General features: G+C 31.5%; 1 protein-coding gene across 5 annotated transcripts in view; it reads left to right on the forward strand.

Moving 5' to 3' along the window:
- Nucleotides 1-16672, forward strand: part of LOC144834835 (RNA-binding protein Musashi homolog 2-like) — a 112483-nt gene that overhangs the window by 29443 nt on the left and 66368 nt on the right. For all 5 annotated transcript variants that reach the window (XM_078689794.1, XM_078689792.1, XM_078689795.1 and 2 more), the window contains exon 6: nucleotides 9835-9927. In XM_078689794.1, coding sequence (XP_078545920.1) covers nucleotides 9835-9927 — 93 coding nt within the window. The remainder of the gene's footprint in view (nucleotides 1-9834; nucleotides 9928-16672) is intronic.

The following is a 16672-nucleotide window of genomic DNA, read 5'->3' on the forward strand; positions in this document are numbered from 1 at the left end:
ATCAATCATTTAATATTATGGTTATGTTTTTTTTTTATTATAGATTTTGTTATTGTATGATTTTATTGTTATACATAGTTATATTTCCACTTTCTCTAAAGCTCTGTCTACACTATCAAACTAGTTTGACAAGAAAAGTGTGCCTAAATATGGTAGTGATATGCCCAAATATGAACAATCACTTGGTATTGGGGTTATGATTCGTCTACCATTCCTCTTAACCAATCATATACGGAAATAAAGTCGCAGAGTATGTTTTTGCCTACAACTGTTTAATTAGAATTGACGTAGACGTTTAAATGCAAATCTTGCATAACCAAAAGCGAAATCAAAAGTATGGGTTCATTGTCATGTTTCTTTTAAGAAGATAAAAGAACTGCTTTTAAAAGGATTCAGTGTTTAGGGAAGGGTTTTAAAGATAAGTTATGTCTAAAGAAATTACTGAAAAATCACTCACAATCTCATATGATACTAATGCTTATTGTGAAGAACGATCGCTGTACATTGGCTTCTAGGTTTTTAATTTTCCGTCCCCGATATTGCCATGTTGGACTAGAGATAGAATTAGTGGATAGTGTTCTTCCATTCTAAATGTTGCCATGTTCTTCCCAGATTTTGCCATTTTTATTGGTAATAATGATTAGAATGTCCATAACCCCAAGTAACCACAACGTATGATGTATAACAGTAGGTAAATGTGTGCCTATTGTTGAGTTGAAAAGCGACGATTTCCCTTTTTATACTATGATGCATTGTTATAAGGTTGTATAATAGAATAGAATAATTGAAACAATGTGTTTAAGTGTTGCCTTGACAGCATAAAGGACAAAACCACAAAGAGAACCGGATAGCGATAATATTCCAATTTAAAAGGCAACGATAGCCTGTTATATGTACTGTAAAGATGTTATAGAAGCTCTAAAGAGCTCTCCGTACACTATCAAATTTTATGTGACAACAAAATGTGATGTGTGTATATATGGACATGATGATGTCATATCACTACCATATTTAAGCATATCACTACCATATTGGGGCACATCACAGTTTTTTTGTCAAACTAGTTTGATAGTGTAGACAGAGCTTAAACTAATGTGTGGATAATGGTCACAAGTGTTGCGTTGCATAGACCAATCAATATCAGCGTGTAATGAATCAATATATTGATTTCAATCCCCTGACCTCAACACGTGTCTGTTTGCGCAACGTTCAACATGTTACACGTTTCAAGCATCATGTAATTGAAATTTTTTTTTCACCATAAGCTCTGTCTATCAAACTAGTTTGACAAAATAAGTGTATAAGTATATGGTAGTGATATTATGACATCATCATCGTGTCCAATATATGGGTGCATCACATTTTTTTGTCACATAAAGTTTGATAGTGTAGATAAGACAAGGCTTTAGATTCTGAAAACTGACTGAAGAACAAGTGGTATTCAGTTTTGTGATAACACTGTAGGCTTACAGAACTTGATAGCACCCTGTCTAAAAGAGTATTTTAAGGCCTTTGAGATCAGTTTAACCCCTCAAAGAAGCCTTTGTAATCTCCAGTAACTGATCTTTAACTACCATTTCTAGAACGTTACCCATTCTATCACCAAGATCTCCCAGAAAAAAAGGCATTAAAGAGTGATAGACAAATGTCTGTGTGCGTTAGATTTTCACTCTTCTATCATTGACATTACAGCATTTGTGACGAGCTCGTTTATCATGCGTTCCATTTCCTAATATCGTGTAGATCAAAATTGCCATCGATCTTTGACAGTAGCTTCCTGTTCGTTACCTAGAGATATACCTAATATTGCTGTTACTTTATCTTAAGATATCTATTCTGCATTTTACTCATTTGGATTGTATCTTATATATCGCATGCCCATATAACACTAACTCAAGAGTTCTATTGTAGTGGAGCTGTTGCTTCCAGGTGGTTAACATCCGTCTTCTAATCCTAAGGTCCTGGGTTCAATCCTGACCCAGGTTCTGGGTTCAATCCTGACCCAGTGCCTAGTTGTAGCTCACGACTGTTTCTACTTTTTCTATAAGCCTCAATGAGTCTATAAGCCTGATGTATTGTTCCATCCTGTCGAGTTACTTGCTGCTGGATATGGTGGAAAAAAATGTTTACCAATAAAATTAGTTACAAGACATTACAAGTAGGCCCTATCACCTTTAGGTGACTTTCACAAGTGGCATGTTTGCATGCATTATTTTAACTTTTTTTAAAATTATAAATCAGATTTGAAACTTGCTTCATAAATTGAAGAAATCATTTCCTTTGAAAAGTTTTGTCTTTTTTTATTCTATTCATCTAGTTTGTATAAATTATTTTTAACTTGTATTATATAATAATTATTATAATAGTTATTTCCTCGCATTTTAACAGATGCTGCAAACGACCTGTCAACTCTATCGTACATTATCGTTACTTCTCGCTGAAATACCGTGAATGACAGTTGGTCCTGTTTGTTGTACATGTTCGCGTCGCAATGCACGCTTGTCGTAAACATAATGTTTTGCTTGTTTGCTCGTTCGCTAACGAATGCATTAACGGCGAAGACAAATGTTGGCTGCCATTATATTTGCTTCAGCTTGCTGCAAAGTATCAATGCCATTTATGTAACATGGATTTGATAATGTATGTACAAATCAATCATAAAGTGAGGGGAGGAAATTTAAAAGTTTTAAGAAAGATATTCACATTTATTCCGAAGTATAATATCCTGATAAACTAAATATTATTTTTTTTTTACATTTTGTGTTTTTATTTCAAAAAATGCAGTAACTCACCAATTATAGGATGGATAAATTAGTTGATACTTATAAACTAAGTCTCATTTGATGCTAAAGCTCTGTCTACACTATCAAACTTTATGAAATGTGATGTGCCCATAATGGATATGATGATATCATATCACTACCATATTTGGACATATTATCACTACCATTTTTGGGCACATCACACTTTAAAATTTACACATGCAACGGTCATATGTGGCTCCCCCTGGTTATGACATTTGAGATAGGATTGAACCGTGGACCTTGGGATTGGAAGGCAACCACTTTACAATTCGTTTACTCACTCACACTAAATGAAATTGATCCCTGATCAACATACAAATTAAAGAGATGCACTCAGAGCAGAAAATAAACAAAATATAATACAAAAACCTTGAAAACTAAATCTATTTTATCGATTGAAAATTCATATAAAATTTTTTACCAATTCCACAATTTTTATTATGTATTACGAGTAATAATAATTTAATATAATACTGCATATTCATTATATCAATTTGCTATTCATTTTACAAGGGCATTTATATTGTTATAGTTTAATATTTTTTATGTTTTATAGTCTATGGGAAACATTACATAACTTGAAATAAATATAAAATAGACATTTTTATTATGTAACAAGTTTTAATGAATTTTTAAAAATGTATTTGACCTTTACTTGAATATATTATTTAATATCGTCTTTATTGAGGGTGGCCTATCCAGTTTGAGTGGAGAAAAATAATAGAAAAATGAAAATCATCTTAGTTTTGTACAGTATAGTATGTAATGATGACAGGCCTAATGTTAGAAGGATAGCACCATCTGGCACTCTATTTGAACTATGTTGTTACAGTAATGTTTGCTTGTTTTTAGCTACATTACCTACAACTTGAACAATAAAGGACTTCCAACAAGGCAAATCAGTTTATTAGAAACATCAATTTATTTTATGATTATGGATTTAGCTTGTTGTAAGTAAGCTAGGCCTGTGTATAGTTGTAGTAAGTCAGTAATCAACACAGCTATTAACTCCACCTGTCTGCTGGTCTAGTTGTACTATTATATTCAGTAAGCTTAAGCCCAAGTGGGCTAGCTTATTGATGAGCTTAATTTCAGATGGTTTTTGTGTCCCTTTGGAGCCATGAATAAGCAATAGTATTAGGCCTTTGTGTATACCCTCTAGTGAACCACACAGACTGATGACATCACACATTTCATCTTATGACATCACATCATGTTATAGGCCATGTTACAGTATTGTTCAATTGAAAATAGGTACTGGTATATTATTTATAGCGTGGCCTTTTTAACATTTAAATATTAAAACTTGTAAGAAATTGGTAACACAGCTAAACAACCAAGCAAATTTGATTAGTTTAGTTTAGTTTAGTTTAGTTATAATGGGAAAGTTTAGGCGATGTGCCTTTTTAAACCCCATATCAACTACATTGTGTCGATGCGATTCTTGAAGGTATTAGTAGTCTCAGAATTGACAACGTCGATTAAATTCAATTCAAATTTGATTTTATTTAATTCTCCAAAAAGTTGAATTTACAGAAATTGGCAATCAAAGTTGAAAACCCAAAAGGTTTGTGAAAAGATTAACAATGAGATTTATTGTTTATTTTCATGATATTCTGTCTACACTATCAAACTTTATACGACAAAAAAATGTGATGTGTCCATATATAGACACGATGATGTCATATTTGGGAATATAACTACTATATTTAGACACATCACACATTTTTTGTCAAACTAGTTTGATAGTGTAGACAGAGCTTAACACTATACCAACTGTCATATTTTTATTCTGTCTGTTTTTAGCATCAGTAATTAGATCTAAATAAAGGTGCTGGTTGTTGACGCATACGTTCACATCCACTTGAGAAATTTAATATTTCAATAAAGGTTTATTTTGCATAGTAAACTTTCACATATTTAAACATTCCGTTCCATCAATTTTTAGCATTATTATATTACTAATATCATTTTTTACCTGGTATCTAGGTTGTAACTGTACCAGGCTTTCCCAACCTTCCAAATTTCAATGCAAAAAATAAAGAAATTACGTTAAGTTCAACATTTGTTTTAACAACAATTTTAGGCCCTTCCAACCACTCCTAACACCCCAACCATTGCAAAATCCTAGATCCTCCACTGTAGTACGTTGCATATTAGAATTTAAAATATGATGCCCAAATATGGTAGTGATACGCCCAAATATGGTAGTGATACGCCCAAATATGGTAGTGATATGACCATATATGGGCATATCACATTTTGTTGTCACAAAGTTTGATAGTGTAGACAGAGCTTTAGAAGACTGTTAATTCATCTGTTTTCATAGTGTTGTTTTAATACAAATATTATTCATGTATGTTTTGCATAAATTGTGTGTAACGTGCACACAGATATGCAAATTCCTTGTGCACATACTTTTACTTAGAACTCTCGTGAGGATGAGTGGTTGTCACGTATCAGTGCGCATTATCACTCGTTGGCAATCAAACCGGCTTTCATCTGATCTACCACGGTTTTATCCAGCGCAAGGTTTATCATAGTTTTTATTAGGCATCCTCTTTATAAAGATGAGGTTTGGTTTCATCTCAGGAGAATTACGATGTTTACCACACATCTGCTAGCTTGATAGATTTACAATCAAAGGCTCCCAGCATATATCATTAAAAATATCATACTAATAGTATATTGAACAATCAAAATACTATGTTTATGTTATTTTGAAATAGGTTTTAATTATGTATGAAATGTGTGAAAGAAATGCTTGTTGTGTCACCATATGTATCAGTTTAATACTAATTACAAACCGTTTATTATTAAACATACCGTACTGTACATTTCATATCTACAGGTTTACATTGATAACATAGCAATTAAGTAACTAGAATTTAATTCGTCGCTTTATATTAATCGTACTATATAAAATTCAATGTTATTAAAAATGAAAATCATATCTGTGGGAGGAATAACAGAAAGGTCAGGCTGCTTTGAAAAATTATAAAAAGCTAGAGAGATGAGACAATATGGGTTTATTTACTTGATAAAATAGACGTATTAAATAATATAAATATAATTCAATATTTCAACATTTATTATGTCATGATCAGAGAAGTGATAGTAATATCAATAAGTTTAGCATAGTAAAGTCATAATTATTGATGGTAATATTACATAGAACACATAAGTAGGCATACAGCCTTCGGGTTGTCATATAATTAGCAGTATCAACAACAAATATCTATAAAATACATGGCTCCCTAGAGGTGTATTTTATAAAGTTACAGCAATAAACTAATCAACGTATTTAGCATTAGAATGTCCCAGGTAGGCTGTTAAGTAGCAATAGACAAAGTGGCTATAGTCCAAGGGTATGAGAATAGTGTTGGACTTGAACTTATGCCCTTGGTACGTGAGGCGAGATCCAAGGTTATAGGGACGAGAGAACGGCGTGAACAATGGATATTAGAAACATTAATGTGAGATCTTAAACATTATTTTTTAACATCAAGGTTTTATTCACAAGTGATCTGACTTGAACCAATCATCTTAATGTGAACTAACTTTATAGTTGTACAGGAAGAACTGGTTTAGTGTGAACCATGTTTTGATTAAAGTAATTTGGGTAAAATCAACTCTTAATAAAGTAGGCCTACACCTTTACGAAAATCACTGGGATCCGGCGAGATCCAGCAGGAGATCATAACAATTTCTGGTAGAAAAAATGGTCTGTACGTATTCCCAGTGGGATAATATGGAAATCCTGCCAAATATTCCGGTCTTTAAACAGGATTTTTATCTGGATTATCGCCAAATTGCCATACTACCCACATTTAGGAATTGTTCAAGTATAATGTTACCACATTACCATAAACAATTAATACTAATACTACCAGTACCTATCAATATATTTAATAAAATCATGTTCTGTTGTTATCGGGTTAAATACTGGCACTAAGTCCATAGATTTTGTTAGGATAAAGAAGTAACAGGAGAGACCATTTAGGCATGTATGATTTAAGAAAGCGATTCTGAAGATAGCCAAAACCAAAACCAAAATTGCCACAAAAACCTAAAAATCTCTTGTTCTCATAAAAAAATGTTTGGGCTAGGTACTCTTAATTATTTTCCTGATTATCACTTTTTTAATATTGAATTATTTATTTATTTGAACAATATTTCAAATTGAGTGGTTTTATATACTGTAATGTCTATATCGTGCCGAGCTTACCTGGATAAACCTACATTGGCGTATTCTCTCCGAGAAGAGAGCTACAACTCAAATATATACAATTTTAAGAAACACCCCTATCAGATAATGGTACATTCCATGAACCCGGCCCTCAATACACAACCATCATCATGTTTAGTTCAGATTGTTTCCGAGTTGATACTAAAATAAAAAAGAAATTAAATATTCCTACTACGACGCCTGGTATGATGATTACTTTAATGTAGATATATTAAAACTTGTCATGATATCATGTGTTTTTTTTTGGATAGCGTGTCGAGACATTAAGCTGTGGAATGCTAATATTCTGTATGTACTCGGCATACGTTATACGTTGTGTGTGGACAAGCTCTGGTGTCTGTAGAATGATATCTTAATAGCTCTATTTCAAAATGATTGAATACAAAAACTATAGTTTTTTTTAAATATATTTTTGCATCAATGCATTCCCTCATTTTATGAATATTAAAGGAACTCCTTTCATAGTTTCACTTACTAACTTTCTTTCAATATCGATACTATTTTTTTGTCTTTTTCCACACTTTTTTAAATGTATTTTTGTATGGTATAAAAGTTGAAAATATTAACTCAATTTTTGGTTGGATATGTGTATTGAATTTCATGCTATTTCAACATTATCTTAGTATTACCTGAATCTACATAAATCTGTTGCATTCTAACAGGGGTAGATAATTTACTACTTTGAAACATTACATATACATATACACAGTAATATTAGCAGTAATAAAAATTGACAGTATATCATTATATAGCTAGATTAGAAAGTATTACTTGGAGTGGGTGGCAACAATGTATGCAAAGCTTATCTCTGCATCCTCCTCCTCTCTTTCTCACATCCTCTCTCTCCCCATCTCCCATCTCCTCATCCCGCTCTCTCTCCCACACTATATCTCCCTATCCCCTATCTTCCCACACCCTATTTCCCCATCCCCCTTTCTAAATGACCCACCCCTCCTATATTAGCCACTCCTTTCTCCTCCACGCCCAAATTCTATATTAGTAGAAAGTTCAGTACATTGATGATGTCATCAATCTTTTTAAGCTTATTGCTTGTCATAGTACTAAATGATCATTGTTAACATAATACACATTATCAACTATTAAAATCACATAATAGGTGCATACAATCTAACATTACACTCTGATGTCTTTATAACAATTGGTTTCTTTTATTAGAATTGTCTCATTTTATTTAACTGCAATCGATATCAAATTAACTTAATTGTAATCCACATTAACAAAACCTTGATATCCTCATTTTATTTCGATAATAAATTATTAAAATTTCATAAGAAATATTTCAATTTGAAGTTTTAATTGTCTGTTTAATAAGAAATGATAAAAAAAATGTGAAAATAACAAAAACTCATTCGAACGAATTTCTATCAAATAAATATATTTTAATAATAATAATAATAATAATAATAATAATAATAATAATGCAATAATTATATAGCGCTATTTCATATAGATCAGAGCACTTACATCTGTAATTACTCCGTTTACTACTGTACCTGGTATCTCAATTAAATCCAAAATTAAAGAATTTACTAAAGGAAGTATTAGAATTTAATAAAAATACTTGCAGGTTTTATGTCAATTGATTCGGATTAATTATATGAATTTGGGCTTTTATTATTTATTTGCATCAACAGCCAAATAGAATGGAACTTGTTTGTCTCTAGATGAACCTGCAAAAATATTTATATCAAATCTCTGTTGTTCCTGTCATTTTTTCTGCTCCAACTAATCCATTGTAAAATATTGTTGCTTGAACGCAAGCCAACAAAGAAGGCCGCGTTAGTAAAATGTACCTGACTTCAATTTCTTCATCAGCGTATGAAATGTGATACCGCAAGTTCAATGTTATGCAGCCCGGTATTTAAGTGTTCGTATAACGATCGTATCAAATTTTATCACAACGTGTCTGTTTCATCGGTAGATTGCAATGTTTTATAGTCTTTGGTAATTTAGCCTATTGTAGTGCGACGTGACCTTATGGGTGTATTGTTGTACAGAGGTTGTACACTGAAAGTAAAAATTATTATATATTGGCATTTTATTGATCCTTTTATTATTTGAACGTCAGTGATGGTTTCGGATTTAGCAATTCATTGTTGATAAAATACTATACAATTTTTCATATCCTTTTATGTTACATAATGATTAGTTCGTTTGTAAATTTTACCAGGCAATTGCCTAAAGATTGATTTTTAACCAGTAGTTTATTAATATGAATGCTTTGATAAATAAAAAATGAAAATTTATTGCGGGTTTGGAAGGAGTGAATTTCTTGTTTTATGATCTGGAAAATTGAAAATATGGAATATATTGTCTGTCCACCCAGCTATATTAATTATACAAGAATAATCATGAATATAAAATGGTATTTATTATTTATTGAAATACTACTATACTAATGTAATCATAATCCCATCCTAGATCAAATCTCATTTATAAATTTGAATTTTTCAAAAAATGAACAGATAAACCGATTTACAAATTTTATCTTAGATTCTGAAATAAGCAAATACCTAAGACAGAATGGTAATATATTTAAATGAGGTCATTATGCCAATATATTTAAATGAGGTCATATTCAAATTAGATCATTATGCTAATATATTTATCTACATGTAATAATGAAAACCTTCACAAAATGTTTTTCGCTATTACAATATTTCATAGGTTATATACTGTTTTTTATTTTTAATAAATGAAGTTTTATTATTTTGTTTATATGTATGTATTTTAAGCATCTTTTTTATTTATATTTTTCAGCCAATAACAAGGACAAAGAAGATATTTGTAGGTGGATTATCAACATCAACGACGGCAGAAGACATGAAGAAATATTTCTGTCAATACGGAAAGGTAAGAAAAAGTTTTTAGATTTTTAAAACAATTTGAAACATAAAGTAATAAACAAATTTGTTTATAGCACCTTTTATGCAAATGAGCAAATTAAACAATTTGAATAACTAATCAGAAATATACTTGGTATTATGTAATTGTGATTCGGATCTTTTTGAAAATTAGAATAAACCGATATTTTGTTTGGTATTGATAATATTTAGAAAATTTGTTTCCAATACAATTAAATTTAGGAATAGTTTTTATCAATTTCTATCAATCCTTTTCTACCAATTTATTTTATAGTATGTTTTAGTGCTAACAGCGTTAGCTCTTTTTAATTAAATGTTTTCTGTTTACTAGTTCGACCTATTAGCCGTGTGTTAGTTGTGAAATATGTATTATTTTAAATGGTACTGTTTTAGAGTATTGACGTAAGCTGGCGTTGTTGTCAGTGCCAGCAACACCGCTGTTACCATGACTCTGCACAAAGGATTCTGTATTTGAATTCTCTCAAAACCATGGTTGTCTGGGATCACCTTACAAAACCAACATGCACAATTATCAAGTATGATAAGTCGGCAGCTGATTGGTCGTTGCTTACCGTATCATATGTCCGACAAGCGTGTGCATTATAAAGAATGAAGTTATTATATCCTATGCAAGCAGTGAAATCATCAAAACTGCTCGTCCTCATTTTAAATATCCATATCGCTTCATTTGAGATTCTCTATTAAATGATTGTCATGAAAAAAAAAAAATCCACTGTAATTTGTTATGAAATAATAACCGGTCGGAATCTATTCGGTGAACGTGAAATTAACTGCGTATCAGATTCAACCTTCTCAACAGACGATATGTAATGGACCCCACTCATGTAATTGGAAATAACAACCTTTGTAGAAAGGTGGTATTATTTTGAGAATCATTTTAAACGAATGTTTTACCTTTACATGGATCTGGGTTTTTAAATGTGTGAAACGTAAATTGGATCCGGTATCCATTTAATTAAATGTAAAATGTTTCTTTAGATAGGAATAGAAAGTAAATACTTGTTTTACAGTGTGTTTACGTTAATAATATGAGAGATATCAAAAATGGAAGTTGGGAGGACCCACAAGATTAAAGTCCTTCTTTTTAAGCTGTATTCATATCAAACGGACCTCCTCTCCGTTCTTAAAGTTATTCCCTAGATAATGTACAGTAGGCTACTAATATGGACATGATGACATATCACTACCATGTTTGGGCATTTCACTACCATATTTGGGTACATCACACTTTTGTCAAACTAGTTTGATAGTGTAGACAGAGCTTTAGGAAATGATTTGAGTCAAAGAGCTTACCCAATGGACTTGTCTTGTAATGGTAGATGGCTACCTTGTACAAACACACATTAGTCTAGGGAGATTATACTATGAAAGATTCAGTAATATATATATACATAGCAGCCATCAAGAATTATCATTTGACTGTAATTGAGATGTCTTGTCAGGATTAAAGGATTGCCAGATATTTAAAGTTAAAATTAAATTAATTCAATTGGTTTTAAATACACACCCACAAATGAATTATTAGTTAATATTATTTAATAAAAACATCATTTTCATACTCCAGAAGACAGTTGTGGCATAACTCGTAAGTCCTGTCTACACTATCAAACTATTTTGACCAAAAAAATGTGAGTGTGCCCAAATATGGTAGTGATTATACTAAAATATATCTAGTGATATGACATCATCATGTCCATATGGGCATATCCCATTTTTTGTCATATAAAGTAAAACACTGAGTTATAATTAAATATCATTTATCATTGGCATCATCTTCATTGTTGTCATCTATCTGCGGTTACAGTATCTTCATAATCATAATTATCATCTTGTCTTTGATTAGAAACATTGCTACCAATGCATTGTATATTAAAACTGTGTGTGGTAAATTTCATATTTTCAATCAACTCTTTTTATATTATTCATGAATTATTATTCATGAAGAATAGCTAAGAACATAATATACTGCTTTCTTATAGCATCTTAAATTTAAAAAATAAGCATGTACGATTTTCATCATCATTTTGGGTTTTTTTTCTACAAGCTCTTTTTCAAGCACATATAGACTTGTATAACTGTCGCGAATTCTTTATGCAACGACACATCAACGGTAAATCCACAGTGGCGCCTTCCTCTTGAATTCAACATGCAACAATTATTTCTTGCAACATTTAAAGCTTTGAAAATTAAATCCTGATAATGTGACTTTAATTAACTGTATATAGCCTGACAAATAGATAGCCTGACAAATAGATAGCCTGACAAATAGACGACTAGTCTGTCACTCATCATTTCTTTTTAGCTTTTTAATTCTTTATTGGATAAACTGTTCATCAATTTTGGTTTATAAAATGTATTATTAGTCTTCCAAATAATTCCATAGCAAATTTATTCCTTTTTTTAAATCTATTTAATTTATTTCACTTTATCTAAAATAAAAATATCCTGAAAATGTAGCATTGTCTCTTTACAACAATGACAAAAATATTATAAACAAAAATTACAGAATTGCTTAATAAAGTAGAAGTTATATATTTTAATATAATGTCAGGATTATCTGTTTTAAGTTGACATTCACATTTTTCCCGTGTTTATTACAATAATAATAGCACAATAAGTTCTTTGCAAGATATATTTGTTCTATAACAATTTAAGCTTGGGAGTGCCTTGGTTGATTCTATTTACTATCGCCAGACTTGAATGCACCAGCGCTTTAAATAAATGTGCCCTACTGTGACACTCGCACAGAAATGGTTGGTTTGACGTCAAGAAACGCTTCATTGGACACGTCTTTACATTTTATTTTACAAGGTTGAATGCCTGAAAGGAGTTAGACTATGGGAATCACTTGAATTTGGGTGTTTCCATTTCTACTAACGGGTCGGAGAATTAAACACAAAAACATTGTCTATAGACGTGTCCTGAAGGTTGGTCTACCGTGTGAATCTGCTTGTACCCTGTAACTAGCAAAAATTCTCAGCCAAGAGCATCATTTAAATAAAAAGTGATTAGGTTAGAGTTTGCACTTAGGTCTAAACTACCCCAACACCCATGTATGAAGTAAACCCCATCTCCCTGCTAAATATTTCCACTTTTACTCAAAAGTGTAATACGACCCATTGCCTAGGACCTGTATACAATAAATTAACAAATTAATTGTATAAAATGACTGATTTAAATCCAAAGCTCTGTCTACACTATAAGACTAGTTTGACAAAAAAGTGTGATGTGCCCAAATTTTGGTAGTGATATGACATCATCATGTCCATGATATGACATCATTGTGTCCATATATGGGCACATCACATTTTTTTGTCACATAAAGTTTGATAGTGTAGACAGAGCTTTAGATGTTCTTACTCAGTGGTTCTAAAGTGCGTTGCACCAATTTTAAACAAGTTGCAGAAAAGTTGCAAAGACTATAAAGGGAATGCGAGTATGTGATACCGAGCAAGAACAACATACTCATGTGCTATTCATGCGGTTGCTAATTATAATATATTGACACATTATGTTTGCATATTAAATGTACAGGCCTGGCTATGTATTTAAAACCATACATCCTTGAAGGTTATAATTATAATAGTATTATTATATAGTTATTAATGCATCATTGAATTGACTATGAGTTGGCATTTTGCTACACCCATTGATCAGCCGCAAAAAGTCTTCAAATTTGTGTAAAGTATTCAGTATTCAAAAACAACCAAGGCTTTAATATGTAAAATTTATTAAGCGATTTTAGTATTATTTACGAAAAAAAATAGTTGTTTTTAATTTTCTGCAAGTTTTGTATTTTTCTCAAGTTATATAGTTCATAACCACATTCAGCCATTTTTAGAATGATTTGCATAAAGTTGTCGTGTTTGATGTTGGAGTTTCCGTGATTTGCATATTGTGTTTAGGACCCCTATGAGGACAATATGGTGTTGATTTCTTGTTCCATGGCCTTTTCAGCATCTACAGAGCACGATTATTTTACAATTCGCTGCTTCCAATTACACTCTGTCCAAAGTCTATGCCAGAAGTACGATGCTGTGGCAGACACTTTGAGTTTCGCTTTTGTCGTCATGCTGTGCGTGGCCAAGGTTTTTTTACTATAACTAGTTGGAACAATGATGACCGACGTCGTGTTCACCAAGTGTGCAAACAGCAACTACTGTACTTTATACAATACAGCTAATTAGTTTTTTTCTCATAATGATATCATAATGATATTCATTATTATTGTCATTCAATATTCATTCAAAAAATATTGTGAGTTAAACAAAACCAATCTGCATTGCAAAACCTTCAAACAGAAAACAGGCCTACTACTATAATAACTAGCAACTCTACACTTGATAGTGATTCCTATAGTAAGATATAGTCCATGAACAGAAAACAGGCCTACTACTATATGCTTACTATAGCACCTCTATACTACAGATACTTAATCAAATTAATAAATATTTTGTTGTTTTGAGTCTCAATTGTGTTTGCTTAGTAATATTAGAAAGCTGTTTTGCAAATATAGGGCAGACTTGCAGTTACATCATTAATGTGAAGATGTGAAAATAATGTAGCTTGACGAAGTGAAAATTACACACACAAACACAAACAGAATCGTATCATAATAATATCATTATCTTTACAGTATCTCTTACTTTGGTAGTTAGTTTAGTTAGTTAGTGAAAGGAGTGATTTGATTGGACAGACTAGGATGGATATCCATAGTTTAAATTTGGAGGTGACCAAAAGGTTATGAACCATTAATTTATTAATCACATTATTTAACAAACAAAATTGCAAGATATTCTTATATTTCTAATAAACAATAATTTGATTTTCATTAATGGAATTTTTCATATCGAATTATTATTTATTCCTGACCTGCGATGGGCTTCAGGTTTGATGTAAATTTGATTTTTGATCAGATTTTTTCTTATGGATATAATATGACCCCTGATATTATGGGGGAGGAAGAGGCGTTGATTGGTGTCTGGTAAGAGAAGGCTTGGTAGAACAAACATAATGTTGACATATGATATTAAAGTATCACTACATACAATTGTTACTATTATTGTCATGTTCAAGAAAAGAATGAGAGAAAGAGATAGAAACACTCAAGATTAGGTTGACATGTTATGGAGGTAACATCTGGTGTCAAAGGTCTATTTGTGCCTAGCTTACCTGGATAAACCAACAATAGCCCCTCTCTCTCCAAAGAGAGGACAATCTTATGAACCAGAAATGAATATGTTCATGTCTGTTGACATCCTCATCTTACCAAATGGTTATTATTAAATTTACATGCACTTTTGTAGCAAATTATTTGTAGTCTAAAGCTCTGTCTACACTATCAAACTAGTTTGACAAAAAAAGTGCAATTGCCACATCTACAGCCTCTTCTTTTTGTTTACGAGAGATCTTGTCTTGTGAGTGGAGTACAATGTATTGTGGCCTTGTTTCAAGTTTGTTGACATTTTATTAAACCTTGAGTCTATCTACCTTACAGACTTAACTTACAACAGCTGGGGACAAGAAAATATTAATAATATCATGTGATAAACTAAAAGGTTAATGTTATTTAATTGCTTCTTGTAATCACGTTCGTATTTACAACACGTAAACGTATGTAGGTATAAATGTTATGCTATCGTAGGATTTGTTTAATTAAAACAACATCAGTTTGGCGTCACTCACGCAACTTAATAACGAGAAAACAGAGCCGACACTTTATACCTGCCGTAATCTCTGGACTTATTTTCCAATTTTAGTAGATACAATCTCATTGAAATCTGTTAATAGTTGTCCGTGTAAATATTAATATGTATATTGTATCAGTAATGCTATTAAATCTGTTTATCTTCAACTTGTTATCTGCTTCTTCGTTCCATGACTATTGTTCTTTTGTTTGCCCGTTATATTATTATAAAATAATATTTCTAGTACTTTGTATGGTATGAATGTACAGTAGAGTTCTAAAAGTAAGTCGTTATTTGCTTGCTTTCCAAAGCCTATAGGCAATATACAATTTGTACAATTAACATGGTCAACTGGCAGTTGTATGTTTTCATTTCAAATGTTCTTGGTTCAATTCTTTTTCCAGGTCAATTTGTAGGATATTTAAAATTAATCTACTGCAGTTACTGCAGTAACTACATTTTTTCACTGCAAAAATGCAAGATTTCAATTTGTTTCAATGTAGGTTCATATGTAGTCACTGCAATAAACTGTGTGTATGATATACCATAAAAAAAACTTGCTAAATAATTGTATAAGCAGGTTAAAAAGTGAACAAAATGTAGTGTATGTAGAAATTGTCCCTTACTAAAATTGTTCAAATCAAGACAATAGGCTTCAGGAAAATTGCAGTTCTGTTATTTGTAAATATTATTAATAATGTATAAAATAACAGAAGATTCAACCTGTCAAATAAATCTTGTATAAATTATTTCATATGCTGGAAGTTGGAAGAATTCGGAAAGGTCAAAGGTAAGAGTTGTTCAATAATGACATCATTAGTTGCGAAGTCAGGTGGTAACACGCAGGTGCTTCAGTGTAATGTTTTGTGAAGTAAAAAAAAGCTGCAAAATGGAAATGTATTGTAAAGAAAACAATAATGTAGCGCAACGAGAGAAAAGAATCAATGAGCCTTCGGTGGCGTGTACGCTTCCGAAGACATCTGACACTCCTGACCAGTCTAGTTACTATCGAACGTCCAATTGCAA

Source organism: Antedon bifida, chromosome 2, assembly GCF_963402885.1.
Source record: "Antedon bifida chromosome 2, ecAntBifi1.1, whole genome shotgun sequence".
Classification (NCBI taxonomy): Eukaryota; Metazoa; Echinodermata; class Crinoidea; order Comatulida; family Antedonidae; genus Antedon; species Antedon bifida.